This window comes from Canis lupus, chromosome 22 (genome assembly GCF_011100685.1).
Source record: "Canis lupus familiaris isolate Mischka breed German Shepherd chromosome 22, alternate assembly UU_Cfam_GSD_1.0, whole genome shotgun sequence".
In the NCBI taxonomy this organism is placed as follows: Eukaryota; Metazoa; Chordata; class Mammalia; order Carnivora; family Canidae; genus Canis; species Canis lupus.
In genome coordinates, this window is record NC_049243.1 from 59,379,583 (window position 1) to 59,394,661 (window position 15,079).

The 15,079-nt window shown below is 46.5% G+C and overlaps 1 protein-coding gene across 1 annotated transcript in view; it reads left to right on the plus strand.

Moving 5' to 3' along the window:
* Positions 1–15,079, plus strand: part of ARHGEF7 (Rho guanine nucleotide exchange factor 7) — a 126,448-nt gene that overhangs the window by 48,614 nt on the left and 62,755 nt on the right. Inside the window, 2 exon segments of the mRNA XM_038570061.1 lie at positions 6,078–6,162; positions 10,443–10,573. Of these exon segments, the coding sequence (XP_038425989.1) occupies positions 6,078–6,162; positions 10,443–10,573 (216 nt within the window).

Sequence of the window (15,079 nt, forward strand, 5' to 3'; positions counted from 1 at the left end):
GAGTGCTGGTTGTGTAGACACGGACAAGTAGTACGGACACCTACAGGTTAAAGGTGGTGATGCCAATCTGGTGGCTCTCCTGACCCTGCCTGCTTGCCTGCCTGCTTGCTAGCTCCCAGGGCGCCTGGCACAGGTTTGGGTCCATCCAGGGTGGATGAGCAAGAATGAGCTCTTGCAGGCTGGCTGGTAGATACCTTCTTGGAGGCTGCTATAAGGCCTCGCCCTCTAGCAGGTACATGATGACTGTGTCCAGAGTTTAGGAAGGGAGGAAAATCTTGTTTGTTCTGGATTGAGAAGTACTTTGTGGGGAACAGTTTTTTCTATTTTGAATAATGGAGAAGTCTGTCTCAGCCAGCAAAGAAAAGGATCTGGCCTTTTAGCCTTCAGTGTTAACATGGCCTCTTAAGTGGCCTGCTTTATTTAATTTCTTTTTTGTTTGTTGTTTGAAGATGTACCCTCTCCCCTTCAAGAATCCGTTCTGTTGGGGGCAAAATGTGGCATACGAATGCATAACCAGTTCTTGCCAGAGGCATTAATCAGCAACCCCCACATCTCCAAGGCTTAGAACACCAAAGGTTTATCCTCCTGGTTATGTGTTAGCTGCAAATAGGGCATTGGTGTGCTCGGAGGCTCGTCTTTCTTCCGGGATCCGGGCTGATGCAAGGCCCAAACTGGAGTTGCTTCCATTCTCATTGAAAGGAAAAGATCAGAACGTTGGTCGAGACACCCCAGGGCTCCTCCAGCTTCTGCTTAGGCTGCTCTGCGTTGTTGTGCTCAGAGCTGCTGCGTGTCTGTGTGTTCATGTCTTGTTGGCTGGACAGAGCCCATGGGGAGGTGCGGCATTGGGTGGGGAGTGAGTGGGGGAGCATGTCGACGCAGCCAGCTGCAGTGACCTTGAGTTAGAGAGGTTGGAAACTAGTGTGATGAGTGTGACAATTCTAGATCAGGTCAGCATGTGCTGACTTGTGCCTTTGAAACCTACTTACTTTACAACAATATTCTGTTGGTTAAGGTTTTCCTGAAAACCACGGTGGCTCCTTCTCCTAAAACAGTCATCCTGTATCTAGGTAGAGGTTTATGCATTTAGAAGCTCTCGAAAGTAACCACAGGGGGTCACCCTCCTGGCACTGCCCTGCCAGATGGACACCAGTGATGTTTGGTTGACATTTGTGACCCCACACCATCTTCCTTTAGAGGTGAGCCACCTTCCTGATTTCTGGTGTGAGTTGAGCTGAACTAATGTGACCATGTAAATACAGAGTATGTCAAAATATTTTTAGAGAACCAGCAAGGCTGGTTAAGTTAAGTTAAGGCTGGAAAGGTGAATCTGGGCCAGATACTCAGGTCTTCGATGGTCTGTGTTAACCCTTCTGGTGATGTCATGGAGCATATTTCTGGGGGTTAGTGGTCAGGGTGGTGGGTGCTCTGAGGGGCTGGTTTCTCTGGGCCTCTGCCAGGCAGTTCAGGGAGGAATGCTGGGCAGGTGGCCTCTCAGGCCAGATGGTGCCATCCTAACACAGATGGTGTGCCTTCTCCCTAAGGCTGAGTGTCGCACATCAGAGACCACATATGGTAGTCACCTTCTTTTGGAAGCCCTTTCTGACCTCTTGTGGCAGGTGCTCGTGAACCAGAGCTGCTGGCAGCCTCCGATCTCTTCCGAGGGCAGGCTGCAGCTTGGGTATACGCTTCTCTCGCCTCCTGGTGTGAAGGGATTCCTGCCAGGCCTGTGGCACTTTCCTTTGCCTGTCTTCCTGTTATCCAGACCTGGGAGCCTCTTTTCCCTGGAACCTGGTGCCACAGAGGAATGCCTTATCCTTTGTGGTGTCCTAAGCCCTGCCCCACCCCTCCCCCCCCTTTTCTCATTTAGGCTTTACGGAAGTGTCTCAGAGAGCCAGCTTCTGAGCCTGCCAGCCTTCTCCTTGTTCCCTCACATGTTCTTTTCTGCTGCTGGCTCTTGACTCTGGTTTGCTTTTCCTCCCAGTTGATGGTCCTCCTGTAAGTGGTGTCCTGTGTCAGGAGTGCTCTTGCAGGTGGGCTAGTAGGGTTTCACTTCCTGGTCAGGTGAGCTGGGTATTTGGGCCTCGCAGAGACCTTCCACAGGAGCGGCACTCAGAGGCCCGCGCTCCCGTGTCGTCCCTCCTTGCCCTTCTTTCTGGTTTGGATTGGGAGCTCCCAGATTTGCCCCAGTCACAGTGGCTGCCCACACCCGCACCTATGCCACCTGTGCTGCTTGGCGTTTTTCCTACTGTTGAAAATGGGCTCGGGTTGAGGTCGATCAGGATTCCCATCCTGGTATTGAATTATGTGAAAAGGCTTTGAATAGTTGAGTGTTGGGCACACAGCACAGGGAATGACTGTTCTGCAGAAGTATTCACAAATAGGGGTAGCTGTTGTGACCGTGTGGAGTCATGGGCAGAAGGTGCCGCTCGCTCCAGCTGTGAGCAGAGGGGAGTACAGCCTGGGGGCGAGGGGCCGCCCTTCCTCTTCTGTGCTGGTGTATTTCCCTCCAGGAGCCTCAGGGTGCCACCGTATCTGTATTGTCAATGTGGAAAGATGTGAGCAAGAGGGCTAGACTGTCAGAAGCAGGAGCGTCAGGGGTGGGAATTCTGGATGGGAGCCCAAGCACCTTGGTGGAGTAGGGTGGTTTCCTATGGGAGTGGGAGCTGGAACCTGGCTGGTGCACAGTAGGGGAGGGCAGTGCCTGAGGGTGCGGGGGTGCCATGTGCAAACCTGCTCTCCGTTCTCTAACTGGTCTATGTATGAGGTCTCTGCTCCTGAACACCCCCAGTCATTGAGGATGCTTTATCTTGGTAGCCGTGATTTAGAAAACAAATTTCTTTGGTAGAATGTAGTTATTGATATGTCAGTTTTATAGGCAAACCACAGGCTTGGTGTTCAGGATTCAGAGTTTTTATTTTTTGTTTTATTTATTTTTTGATTCAGAGTTTTAAAATCTCATTCCTTCTCTGACATACAAGACCTTTGCACGTTGCTGCTTCCTGTCCTTGTCATCGCCAGCGCGTGTTCTTCTTTCCTATTGGAAGGATGAGAAACCGGAGATGCAGAGGGCTTCTACACCTGCCCTCAACTGAGGACATAACCGACAGGGGGCAGCCTTCCAGCTTCCCTTGGAATTGCTTGGGGAGTGTTAACGTTTTGCTATTGGGTGGGAGGGGGGATTTCTTCAGAGGTGCTGATTTAATTGGTCTGGGATTTGGCTTGAGTATCTTGGTTTTCTAAATTTCTAAATTTCTAAGCTCCTCCCATGCAGCCTCCCCTGAGAACTGCTGTTCCCTGTGCCCGCTGAGGAACACTGGCTCCTGATCCCAGCCAGGGTGGGCCTGTGCTGCTCTTCAGGCAGCAAGGTTAGGCCATGAGGTGGGGCAGGTATCCTTAGGTCCCAGTGCCTGGGACAATTTAGTGTGCAGTGTCTCCTGATCCTTCTCCTACATGTGGAGTGGCTTTGGCTGAGATCCTTCTATACAAGTTCTCAGACTTTGCTCTTATTCCCATAGTACAAACTTTGCTTTATACTCGAAGATTTTTCTGGTTTTTTTTTTTTGTTGAATAGATTCCTGATTCAGGAAAGAGTCTGCTGTCTCTTTCTAAAGAAGAGCTTTAGTCAAAACATTCATCAATTGAGAATGTATGTTTTTCCTCAGTGACAAGTGGTTGTCTCCTCTCATTGTGTAGTTTCCTGTTACAAAATGCAGTGCGTGTGTGAATTCACTTAGGTTATGATGTCACATTGAAGCCCATTGGTGGGCAGCTTCAGCCAACCAGACGCTTCCTGGTATCCAAGTGAGAAAGATATGTAGTTCTGGAATAACAGGAAACTTCAGTATTCAACATCCTGTTTTTCTGGGTTTTGGGACTTGCTGCCTCACCACAATGAAGGTTAGTAGAATTCGTCTTGTAGAATACCACACAATTTTTCTATCTAAAATGAGATAGAAAGACATGCAGATTAGCTAGTCCTGCATTTCACAAGTGAGGGAATGTTCATGTTCTATATATAAGGAAGCTGAGGCCTTTTGAGGTTAATACTCTTAATTCTCTTAAAAAACAACTAAACTCGTTAAAAACGGTGGATGTATCAGCTTAGATAGTGCTCTCATTTTACTTGGAATTTCTTAAATATCAATAAATGAATTTTGTGTTGTAGAAGCTGATTCTAAAGACGCTCTGTTCTGAGGGGTAATTTTTTTTTTTACAGGAAGGATCTGGCATGAAATTGCCTTATTGTGTATGTCTGCTGTAAGAGAAATGGCATTAGGAACCGTACAGAATGCTTAGATGTGGCCACACTGATGCGCTAGGGCTCCATGTAGGTTCTTTCAGTGTTTAGAACAGTGAGCTGTGTGTTCAGCTATTACCTTCACTCCATGATTTGATGGCCTCCTTTCTTAAAGTTTTTCAGTTTTTGGTTTTTCTTTTTGCTTGCTCATGTTTAAATAAACCCGACCTCATGATTTTTACTCATTTCAGAAATTAAAGGCAGAGGACCATCTAGTGAAGATTTTTTGAGAAAGACTGCAATTAGATTTGAAATGACTCCTCTTAGTTGCTCTTGATGTGAATGTCTCTCCTAGTGACACTGAGCACCACAGGGTGGATGGGTGAATTGATTGGTGCATTTATAAATTCAGCCAACATTGGAGTTTTTACTGTGTGATGGCTGTTTTGCTAGATGTTAGGCATCGTGAAATCTGGTTTTACAGACTTTATGGTGGCATACACACTTGGAACATAATGGTGTCATTTTCTTGAGTGCACTGGGAGAGCCTGATTAGGGCACCTAACCAAGATGGGTGGGGGAGGTGTGGCCAGGAGATGTCCTGTGAGGAAGAGTTAAGGGATGGGAGCCAGGAGGCAGGAAGAAGGGGGTTCCTGGCAGGATGTGTGAGATGGAGGAAGGGGGTGGGGAGAGGTGGGAAGAGATGGAAGGCAGCCTGGAGAGGAAGTTGCCTCCCCCCCCATACTCCTTCCTGGGATGATTGGTGATGTTTGTTCATTCCTGCCCTAGTGCGAGAAACTTGGAAGGCTGTTTATGTGGTTTATGTTTGGATATCGAAGTACATCTTTGTTATTGACTTCTCTGAAAGATCTTTTCATAATTTTTCTGGCACAGTTGTGGGTGATTTGAGGATTAAAAATTTTTTTGTGGGGCACCTGGGTGGCTCATTCGGTGAAACCTCTGCCTTCCGCTCAGGTCATGATCTCGAGGTCTTGGGATGGAATTCCATGTTGGGCTCCCTGCTCAGTGTGGAGTCTGCTTCTCCCTCTCCCCACCACCTCCATGCTCTCTCTCTTGCTCTCCCTCGCAAATAAATAAATTCTTTTTTTTAAAAAAATATTTTGTGTGTGGGGATTACTTGATGATCAGAAGCTATCTGTAGTCTTCAGGCAGTGTTTGGGAGTGAGCTGTGTGTGTATAGTGTAGCGTATACACTGTAGACCAGCTGGAATGTATCTAGGCAAGCTCTTGTGCTCTTCTAGCTTGTGTGTGTCTGTGTGCAAGAGTGCCGGGACAGACTCCCACGTGTGCCAGGTCTGTAGGTGGTGGAGGTTGGAGGAGATGCAGACTAGATAGTTGGGGTGTGTGGCCTCAGGGCTGTGCCTAGAGGGCAGAGGTATCCCCCTTCTGAACCTACTTTTTCCTTCCTACTACTGTCAGTTCTATGTTTCTCTTGCTGTGCTTTGCTTGTGGAAGGGCCTGTGGCTGGGATGGGATTGTGAAGCCAGCTCTGCCTCCTGAGGGCCAGCAGCTACTGCTCCCTAGCCTGGAGGGCTCTGCCCAGCCAGCCGAGGTGTTTGGGACCATGTGGGGAGTTGGCAGGTAAGAAGCTGGTCTCACGCTCTGTGTCCTCGATCAAAATGTTCCTGAATGAGGGAACTGATAGGACCCCGCCCCTGTGTAGGAAGCTGCATCCCTGGTCTTCTCCTTCTGGGGGGGGGCTGCATCTTTAGGACTTGCTTAGGGAATCCTGCCACGGTCCTCTTGTTGCTGTGAGAACTTTGTTTATCTTGCACCCAACATATAAGACCCTACTAACTTGTTTAATTTTTCTTTTCAGACATTTGATGCAAATGATTTGTATCAGGGGCAGAATTTTAACAAGGTCCTCAGTTCCTTAGTGACTCTAAACAAAGTAACAGCAGGTAAGAATTTTCTATTGAACTTGAGGGGGTGGGAAGGCAAAGGGGCAAAAACATTTGCTCTTTGGTTGGCAAGGCAAAAATGAGCATTACTGAATTGTAAAAATAAGCTATCACGTTACATTTTTGGTTGTAATTTTTGCTATGATTTTTTTGCCTTACATGATCAAAGTCTTAGGGCCTCTGGTGGGTAGCAGGTGTTCTCCTTTCTTCGGACATAGGACAAATGGGCAGATTCACATGGGCAGATTCATGGGCTGTCTTGGAGCTAAGAGCACTTTCTCTGGATTTTTATTCAGTTTATGCTGATCAAAGCTCATGTCTAGGGAACAGATCCAGTCAGTGACTGTTTTTGAGATGTGACCATGACAAGGAAGTAGCCTGTGAATTGGCCCCTGCAGTAAAGCCATACCTGGGCCAGGCTTCCTGAGGGTTATAGGGTCCCCAGGCTGTGTGTTTTGCAGTGTCGTGAGCTCGGGTCATCCCTCAGTGGAGGGGGCTGAATGGAGCTGGAGACCCAGGGTGCTTCCCTTCTGGGGTCCCTCAGTGAGGACAGGACAGCTGCTGTGCAAACTTTTTAAAGGGAGCCCCCGCACCCCCCCCCCCGCCCCCCGCCCGCCCCCTGAGCACCCAGGAATTCTGTCTTTACAGAGCTGGGTGGATCTGAAAGGACTTTGTGGCTCTTGTATTTTAAAGCTGTTTTGTTTTGTTTTGTTTTCCCATTTACCTTTGTACATTTTTAGTTTCAGATTTACGGGAGAAAGTTAGACTTTGAGGTCTCTTGATTAAGAAAACCTCAGGGGGATCCCTGGGTGGCGCAGCGGTTTGGCGCCTACCTTTGGCCCAGGCGGCGATCCTGGAGACCCGGGATCGAATCCCACGTTGGGCTCCCGGTGCATGGAGCCTGCTTCTCCCTCTGCCTGTGTGTCTCTGCCTCTCTCTCTCTATGTGACTATCATAAATAAATAAAAATTAAAAAAAAACAAAAAACCTCAGGTATATTTTGTGAAGGGCTCTTGTCCCTTGCTTCCTGGCCATTCAGATGGGGGTGTAGGGGGGAACAGAGTCAGAATGTGGTGGGCTGCAACCACAGCTTAGGGTGCGCTGTGCTCAGGAACTCTGGTGCCCCTTCTAGAACTTGTTTGCTGGGTTGGCTGTCTGGGTGCCACACCCCTGCCTGTGTGGAGGTGTGGAAGATGGGGGTGCCACCCAGAGTCCCTGCCACTGCCTGCCATCCACAGGTAGGGCTTCTGATGTGGCTAGGTTTACCCAGCTTGACTGTGCAATTTAAAGTTGAACATCTCCTAGGGCTGTTGAGGCTGACGTATTTGGGGAGTTCACTCAGCTGGTAAGTTAGTCCATCTGTGAGCAAATATGGAAAGGTGGGTGAGGATCTAAATCCAGGAGGAAGAGGGAGAGAGACCAGGATGGAGAAGGGAAGGGGATACAAAGTTGTAAATAGTTGGGATCATCCTTCCACTTGATGTTTGCAGATAGAACTTCTGGGCATTTCATAAAGGTCATTAGACATTGAGGCTGCATTCTCTAGCCCACATTGTAACAGAGGTAGCTTTAAAGTTGAAACCTTATGAGGAAGGAATTCTGTAATGGTGGATGTAACATGGTGACAGAAATCTTAGAATTGATCACGGTAGTCGAACGGGAGAAACCGATGCAGAGTGGGTGCAGTTGCATTTCTTCAGTGTCTGGGTCCTGCTTGCCAGCTGCTTTGATAACCACCTGTGCCTCAGTTTTCTCGGGGTGTCCTAGGACCGCCAGGGGTCACCGTGCAGACAGGGATGAGAGGAGCAGACACAGAGGCAATCTACATGTCATTTTTTACGGAGACCCCTCTGCCTCCAGGGCTGCCACTTCTTTTGGCTCCCCAGGAGGGAAGAGGGCTCCTTTGGCCTTGCTGCTGCTTGCATGGTCTCCCTGCAGTTGAAGAACATCTTCCCTCCAGGTTAGGGAAGATGAGGGGCAGGTGCCATGGGGCAGCTCTGGTCTGTGCCCTCGAGCAGGTGCTCTTCATAATGAATGTGGATGGAATCTGCTGTCTGCTGGGCACGATGCCATTGTTTTCATCCTGTCTGGTGCAGAGATATTGCTTCCATACCCTTGAGAGATTGGACACTTAGTGGATGTAAGATGTTCTTGACAAAGACCTGTTTGGAAAGTTCTGAGGTAAACTTGGTGTTCTTCCTTTCAGTGTTGACACTGTAAGCTTCTCAGCTAGAAAGAACTTTCTGCCTTTTTGTTGTTTTTTTTTTTGAGAGAATGCATGCTAGTGTACAAGGGGGAGGGGCAGAGGCAGAGGGAAAGAGAATTTCAAGCCCACTGTGCTGAGTGTAGAGCTTGATGTGGGGCTAGATCCCGGGACCCTGAGTTCACAACCTGGGCTGTAAATCAAGAGTTGGACACCTAACTGACTCAGCTACTCAGGTGCCCCAAGAACTTTTTGCTTTTATACTGGGCTGTTTGTTCTTAAATTTTGTTACTGAAGTCAGTGTGATGGAAATGACCCTGTCTTTTTTAATCTCATTTTTAAATGAACGCCAACACAATTGCAGTTTCAAGTTTGTAGGCTTTGTGGGGAGAAGCGTGTTAGAATTTCCCTTCTGCCACCTAAAGACCCTTGTGTTCTTTGGGTATCTTGACGAAAACTTTTAACTGAACAGACGACAGATAATGGGAAAATGGGATGTCATGAGACACATCCATTGCACTGAACAGTCCCTTAAAAGGTGGAGTCAGGTGAGAACAGAGTGGGTACAGCGAGTAGCCATTGTGGGCAGAATCTCCGTGGAATACCCTTGAGGGGGGCTGTTTTTTGTTTTTTGGCTTTTTTTTTTTTTTTTTTAAGGGCTGGTTTTGTGCTTGAGATTCCCAAGGCCTGTGTCTTGCTGTAGTAGAAAGCCCTGGCAATTATTACAGCCTGAGGCAGGACCTGAGGGTGGCATCGCCTTTTAGAGGTGCTCTGGTAGAGATGTAAGACTGGGCTGCCAGGGCTGTTTGGGGACTGGGTTTCCAGATACCAGTGTCTGTAGAGTCAGGTGGGCAGCAAGAAGGACAGAAGCCCAGGTGGGCTCCTCTCTGTGCATACAGCCCGACTTCTGTCTCAGGGAGTATAGGCCCCGGGGGTGCTACAGCCTGTGTGCTTCAGAAACAGTTGAAATCTGGGCTTTTCTGTGAGAATGTCAGATTTGCAATTGACAGCTATAAAATTGGCAATTTTATAAGACACTATGTAAGCCAACCCCAACAGATCTGCCAGAAAAATAGGAACTGGACACTTCCAGCTTAAGGATATTCTTATTTATTCATTTATTTTTTTTTTTACTATTTTACTTATTTTTAGGGAGTGAGTGGGGGTGGGGTGGAGAGAGATTGAGAGAACCCCAAGCAGGCTCTGCACTCATCATGGAGCCCGATGCGGGGCTTGATCTCACGACCCTGAGATCATGACCTGAGCCAAAATCGAGTTGACTGCTTCACAAACCGAGCCACCCGGGCGCCCCAAGGATATTTTTAAAGAAGACTCCCCATGTGTTTAGTAGCTTTAGAAATTGCTAGGTGTGTGGGTGGGTCTTGGTATAGTGATTTCCCAGTAAAGTTTCTTCATGGCCTCATTTTCTTCTCAGTCAACCTGCTTCTAAGAAATGGGTTGCTAACATTTACTCTTTGGTTGGCCCAAGTGAGAGTGTCTACTCCTGAGGAGACTTGCGGGAGTGAGTGGAGCACTTTCATAGCTGTTCACTTCAGTCCTTCCAGCAGCTTTGTGAAGTAAAGTGTGGCTGCCTTTGTTTCAAGGAAGTACATCCTCAGAACGGCCTCTAGCTAAAAGTGCTAAGGGGATTTTTCTCTTGGTTTTTGCAAAATAATTCCTGCTGCTTAGTGCACGAAGCTCTGTCCTGGAGAAGTGGTCGGGCAGGGGTGATGTGTTGGGGGATGCTGAGAATTTGAGAGGCTTGTTTTTTCCATGTGGAAGGGAAGATAGTAAAAAGTTATAAATCCTTTCAGAAATTTGAAAATTATACTAGAGAAGAACTGACAAATAGTTCTCTAAAGTTAATTCCTGAGGAGCGCTTGTGCACATGCTGCTGCTTTGGCGGGAGGTCTGCCTTGCCTGCCGCCTGCTGTGTGCTCCCCAGGGTGGGGGTGTGGGGGCTGCCGTGGTGAAGGGTCACCCCCCTCCCCCCCAACCAGTGGAGAGAGGGTGTGCAGTGAGGGGCGGTGCGCTTTCCAGCCTCTCAGCTCCTCTTCTCTTTGCATGACCTTTACAGACATCGGCCTGGGAAGTGACTCTGTGTGTGCTCGGCCCTCGTCTCATCGGATAAAGTCTTTTGACTCCCTGGGAGCTCAGCCTTCGCACAGTCGGACTTCAAAGTTGTTCCAGGGCCAGTATCGAAGTTTGGTAAGTTTGAGTTGATTGAAGTATATTGGGGGATGAGTGTGAACCAGGGGCTGCTCAGCCAAGGGCACTTTGGCTTTGTGCCTATTGTTCCTTTATGTGGGCATGGAATTTGCTTATCACCACATGATCCAGATGTTATATTTGATTGCTTTTGTATATTTTGGGGGGTTATATTTTAAGACTCCTTAGATTATCTAGAGAGATAGGGGCTTTAAAGTGTTTTCCAGATCCCTTGTATTTTATTTGCTTTCTGCAAATTAATGGAAGTATGGGAATAAGAAATTTAGATGTATAAAGAAGAAATGGCTATCAGCTAAAGAATCAAAAGGTGGTCTTTCTAAAAGCATGACTTAGAGTACTTTCCTGAGTCAGGATGAGATTTGTGGAGGAGAGACTCCCTTCTAATGGCTGGTAGTGGAGTGAATAAGGAACTGAAATGAATGGTTATCTTGGGAAGTGAAGAAAAATCCATGTCTCACTGTTAAGATACAGGCTGTGAGCAAAGAACAGTGACTGTGGAACTGGCAGGGAGGAAGTGGACAGCACTGAACGGGGACTGTGTGGAGAGGCCATCCTGGTTGTCCTTGTAGAAACAGAGCCCTCTTTTGAGCTAATGGGCAGTTTGCACTTAGTTTAATGAGTTAGTCATGTCACTTTGCTTTCGGGTACCATTTTAGTAAACCTGTGTTGGAGACCAGTGGTCTTGCACATGAATCTAAAGAGAACCCAGCTCTTGAGTGTTTATGGACCATGGCTGCGTTGTCTGCTTTGACACAGAAAGGAATATTGTTAAGTAAACTAAAGGTGACCTTAAAGAAATAAATTGGTTAGAGTTGTATTTTGTGTAGGGAATTTGACTTTAATTCATGAAGGAGGGTTAAAAAGGAAGCTATGAAAGGGAATGTAATTTTTACATTTCCTGAACTTTTTGAACATAAGCTCACTCATTGCTGTTTGCCTGTTTCTCCTTATAGAGGCCTCCTTCTTGTTTCTGTTCTTGTGTGTGTGACGCTCTGTACCACTGTTTTGTGTGCACTGTTCCGTGTACTGTTCCAGACACTGTTCCTGCAGTCCCTCAGATAACCCTCCCAGTTGACCCCATGAGGCACAGGGTTTGATGTTAGGTGAATTTTGCAGAGCACTGTTGGGAATATTTTAATTCCAAATTGAGAAAAAATATACAAACTAGGAAAATGTTTTAAATTTGGCTTTTATAAAATTCCTGGGGTAAAATGTAGAAAAAACAAATGTAGCAAACTGGGTAAAGAAATATCTGTTGTGCCAACTTTTTAAAATTTTATTTTACAGCATGGGTGCATGTGAGGTATGGGGGAAGGGCAGAGAGAGAATCCCAAGTAGGCTTTTGCACTGTGCAGAGCTCTATCTTCTGACCCTGAGATCACAGCCGAGGAGAAATCGAGTCAGACTCTTCAACCAACTGAGCCACCCAGGCACCACTACCTGTGCCAGTTTTGAACTACTTATTTTTCAGTACATGAGGACTAGATTGCAAATGCATAGTTCTAAGTAAAATGCAGTTAAATATAATGTTTAGTGAATAGTGAATGTTACTGAGATCACAACATGCATAGGATTAATTTTTAATGAGCTGGAGAAAGTTTAAGTTACATCAGAAATAAAAAGCCCTCTACCATCCCTCCTGTTTAGTGTCTGTGATTGGAAGAGATCCCATTAGCTGCTGGTGGTGAGGAGCAGGGTTAGGCTTCTCTTACCATGCTCCCTGAGGACGACCTTCTTTGTCTTTAGGTTTTTTGCAGGTGTTGTTAATAGTACTTTGAGGTAATTTTCTTGGATTAAAAATTATAATGAAATAAGAATGGCAAAATGTTTATTTAAAGCTGGTTGATGTCAGTCGGAGAAGGACAAACATTATATGTTCTCATTCATTTGGGGAATATAAATAATAGTGAAAAGGAATATAAGGGAAGGGAGAAGAAATGTGTGGGAAATATCAGAAAGGGAGACAGAATGTAAAGACTGCTAACTCTGGGAAACGAACTAGGGGTGGTAGAAGGGGAGGAGGGCGGGGGGTGGGAGTGAATGGGTGACGGGCACTGGGGGTTATTCTGTATGTTAGTAAATTGAACACCAATAAAAAATAAATTAAAAAAAAAATAAAGCTGGTTGATGGGCACCAGAAAGAGAAATTGTTTTCTTATTTTCATTTACAGTTGTGCCAAAAAGAATAAAAAAGGAATAAGCCTAATCAAGGGGGTGAAAGACCTGTACTCTGAACACTAGAAAATGGTGAAAGAAATTGAAGATGATGCAAACAAATGCAAACATGCTTCTGTATAGAAGAGTCCGTACTGTTAACATGCCCACGCTCCCCAAAGCAGTCTGTAGTTTTGATGTAGTGCCTGCCAAAACAATAGTTATTTTGTCACAGAACTAGAACAAGTAATAGTACAATTTGTTTGGAGCCACAAAAGACTTCAGATAGCCAAGGCAGTCTTGAGAAAGAACAAAGCTGGAGGTATCCCAATCCCAGATTTCAAGGTGCACTACAAAGCTGTAACAGTCAGTACAGAACTGGCACAAGATCATTGGAACAGAATTGAGAGCCTAGAAATAAACCTACAGCTCTGTCAGTTAATCTATAGCAGAGCCAGCAAGAATATACAGTGGGGAAAAACTGGACCACTTTCTCACGTCATGCACAAAAATAAACTCAAAATGAGTTAAAGATCTAAATGTGAGACCAAAATCCTAAAACTCCTAGGAGAAAACAAAGGCCATAGAAACCTTTTTCTAGGTATGTCTCCTCAGGCAAGGGAAAAAAAAAACTTAGGAGTATGCTTTAAAACAAAAAAAGGCTTTTATTACATCAAAGGAAGTCAACAAATGGAATGGGAGAAGATACTTGGAAGTGACCTAACCAAAAAGGGGTTAGTAGCCAAAACAACGTACACAAGTGGGAGGATGAGTAGGTGACAGGTGGACCTCCACCTACCATCATTTTCTACTTTGTGTTTGAAATTTTCCATAATCTAAAAATTCATGGTTTCTTGAACACTGATTTTGTGATCCCATCAAAATAAATCTTAGCTTTGGCCGTCAGGAGACACGTGCTTAACCAGAGATACAAGTGCGGAGTCTGCACGTGTGCCCAAGTGGCTGGACAGAGCTCCCTGAAAGTACCACCCCTGTCTTTGGAGTGGCAGTGCCCTACACGGTTTCGAAGGGAGGTGGTCTGATGGCTAGCATCTTCTGTTTGAGGGAATATTTTCTGAGGAAACAAGCCTAGAGGAGTCATGGTCTTTATACAAGATCACAAGACTGGGAAGTATTAGCTATTGGAGTAGAAATTGGGTCTTTGACAGGCTTTTCTACTATCAGGGAAATTATAGGCAATTCCAGGGAACAGAGGATGAAGTTCACGTGAAGGCAGCACTCCAGGATATCCTAGTTTTGGATGATTAGGATAACTTCAGAACATAGGGTAGACTGCTTGATGAAGCTCTGGATGTGGGTGGTATTGACAGGCGGGCCTTTGTGGGCATCAGGCAGCCCTTTGTGGGCTGTTAAGAACAGATGTCTGTGCTGGGTACAGGTGACTGCCCCCACAGGAGGTACTGTACCTGTGCCCTGTCACTGACCTACCTGAAACGTACATCTAGAAAACTGGATGAGTTTCTACAAGTCACACATTCGCATGCAAGAACAGGAAGCAGACCTGACTAGTGTCCCCTTTGTTATGTTTACCTTTCTCAAAGGCATCTGCTGTCCTGATTTCTGACTGTAAAGATGAGCTTTACCTGTTTTCTTTTTAACATAAATGAAATTCCACAGTGTATACTCGTTCTGTGACTGTTTTTACTCCGCCTGTTACATTGTAGGCTGTCTTGGAGTGTCAGGTTGAACCCAGATACCTGATGAGCTTTATTTGTCAGAGAGCTTTGAGAAAGGGGAAGAAGAGAAATCCAAAATAAGATAGTGGCTAAATACTTGCTTCGGGTTTCCTGACCTCAGCAGCAGTGACTTGAGCTCTTCTCGTCTGTGTTAGGATAGGAGGCGGACTTCGGTGTGGAGTTGTGGCGGTGTCCGGTGTGGCGTGCCCCCTTGCATCCCGCCTTTGGTGTCCTGTTCTCTTAGCAGCGCTCCTTAGGACATCTTGAACATATGTCTCTAGTAGGTGCTGAACCAGTGGACATTGGTGGATCCAGGAATTTAGATGGATCTAGGCTGCCTGTCCTCGGACACCTGTCTTTCTGTTGTGGGTTGACCATTTCTCAAGTGGAGGAGGTGTCAGTGATGTTTGTCTAACATGTGGCTACGTGCAGAAAAATTTGCAGCTTGGCGGGGAGAGTATAGTTGACCTCATTTGCCATGTTCTGGTCAGTGTTATGCCTGGATAGAGGGCCTCAGCACTCGTGGCCAAGCGAGGCGGATGGGCTGGCTGCAGGCTCGTTCTGGGGTGGGGATGACCGTTTGACCTCTGTGGAGTCTGCTCTGCTTGCATGCTTGATTACATGTTGTGTTCCG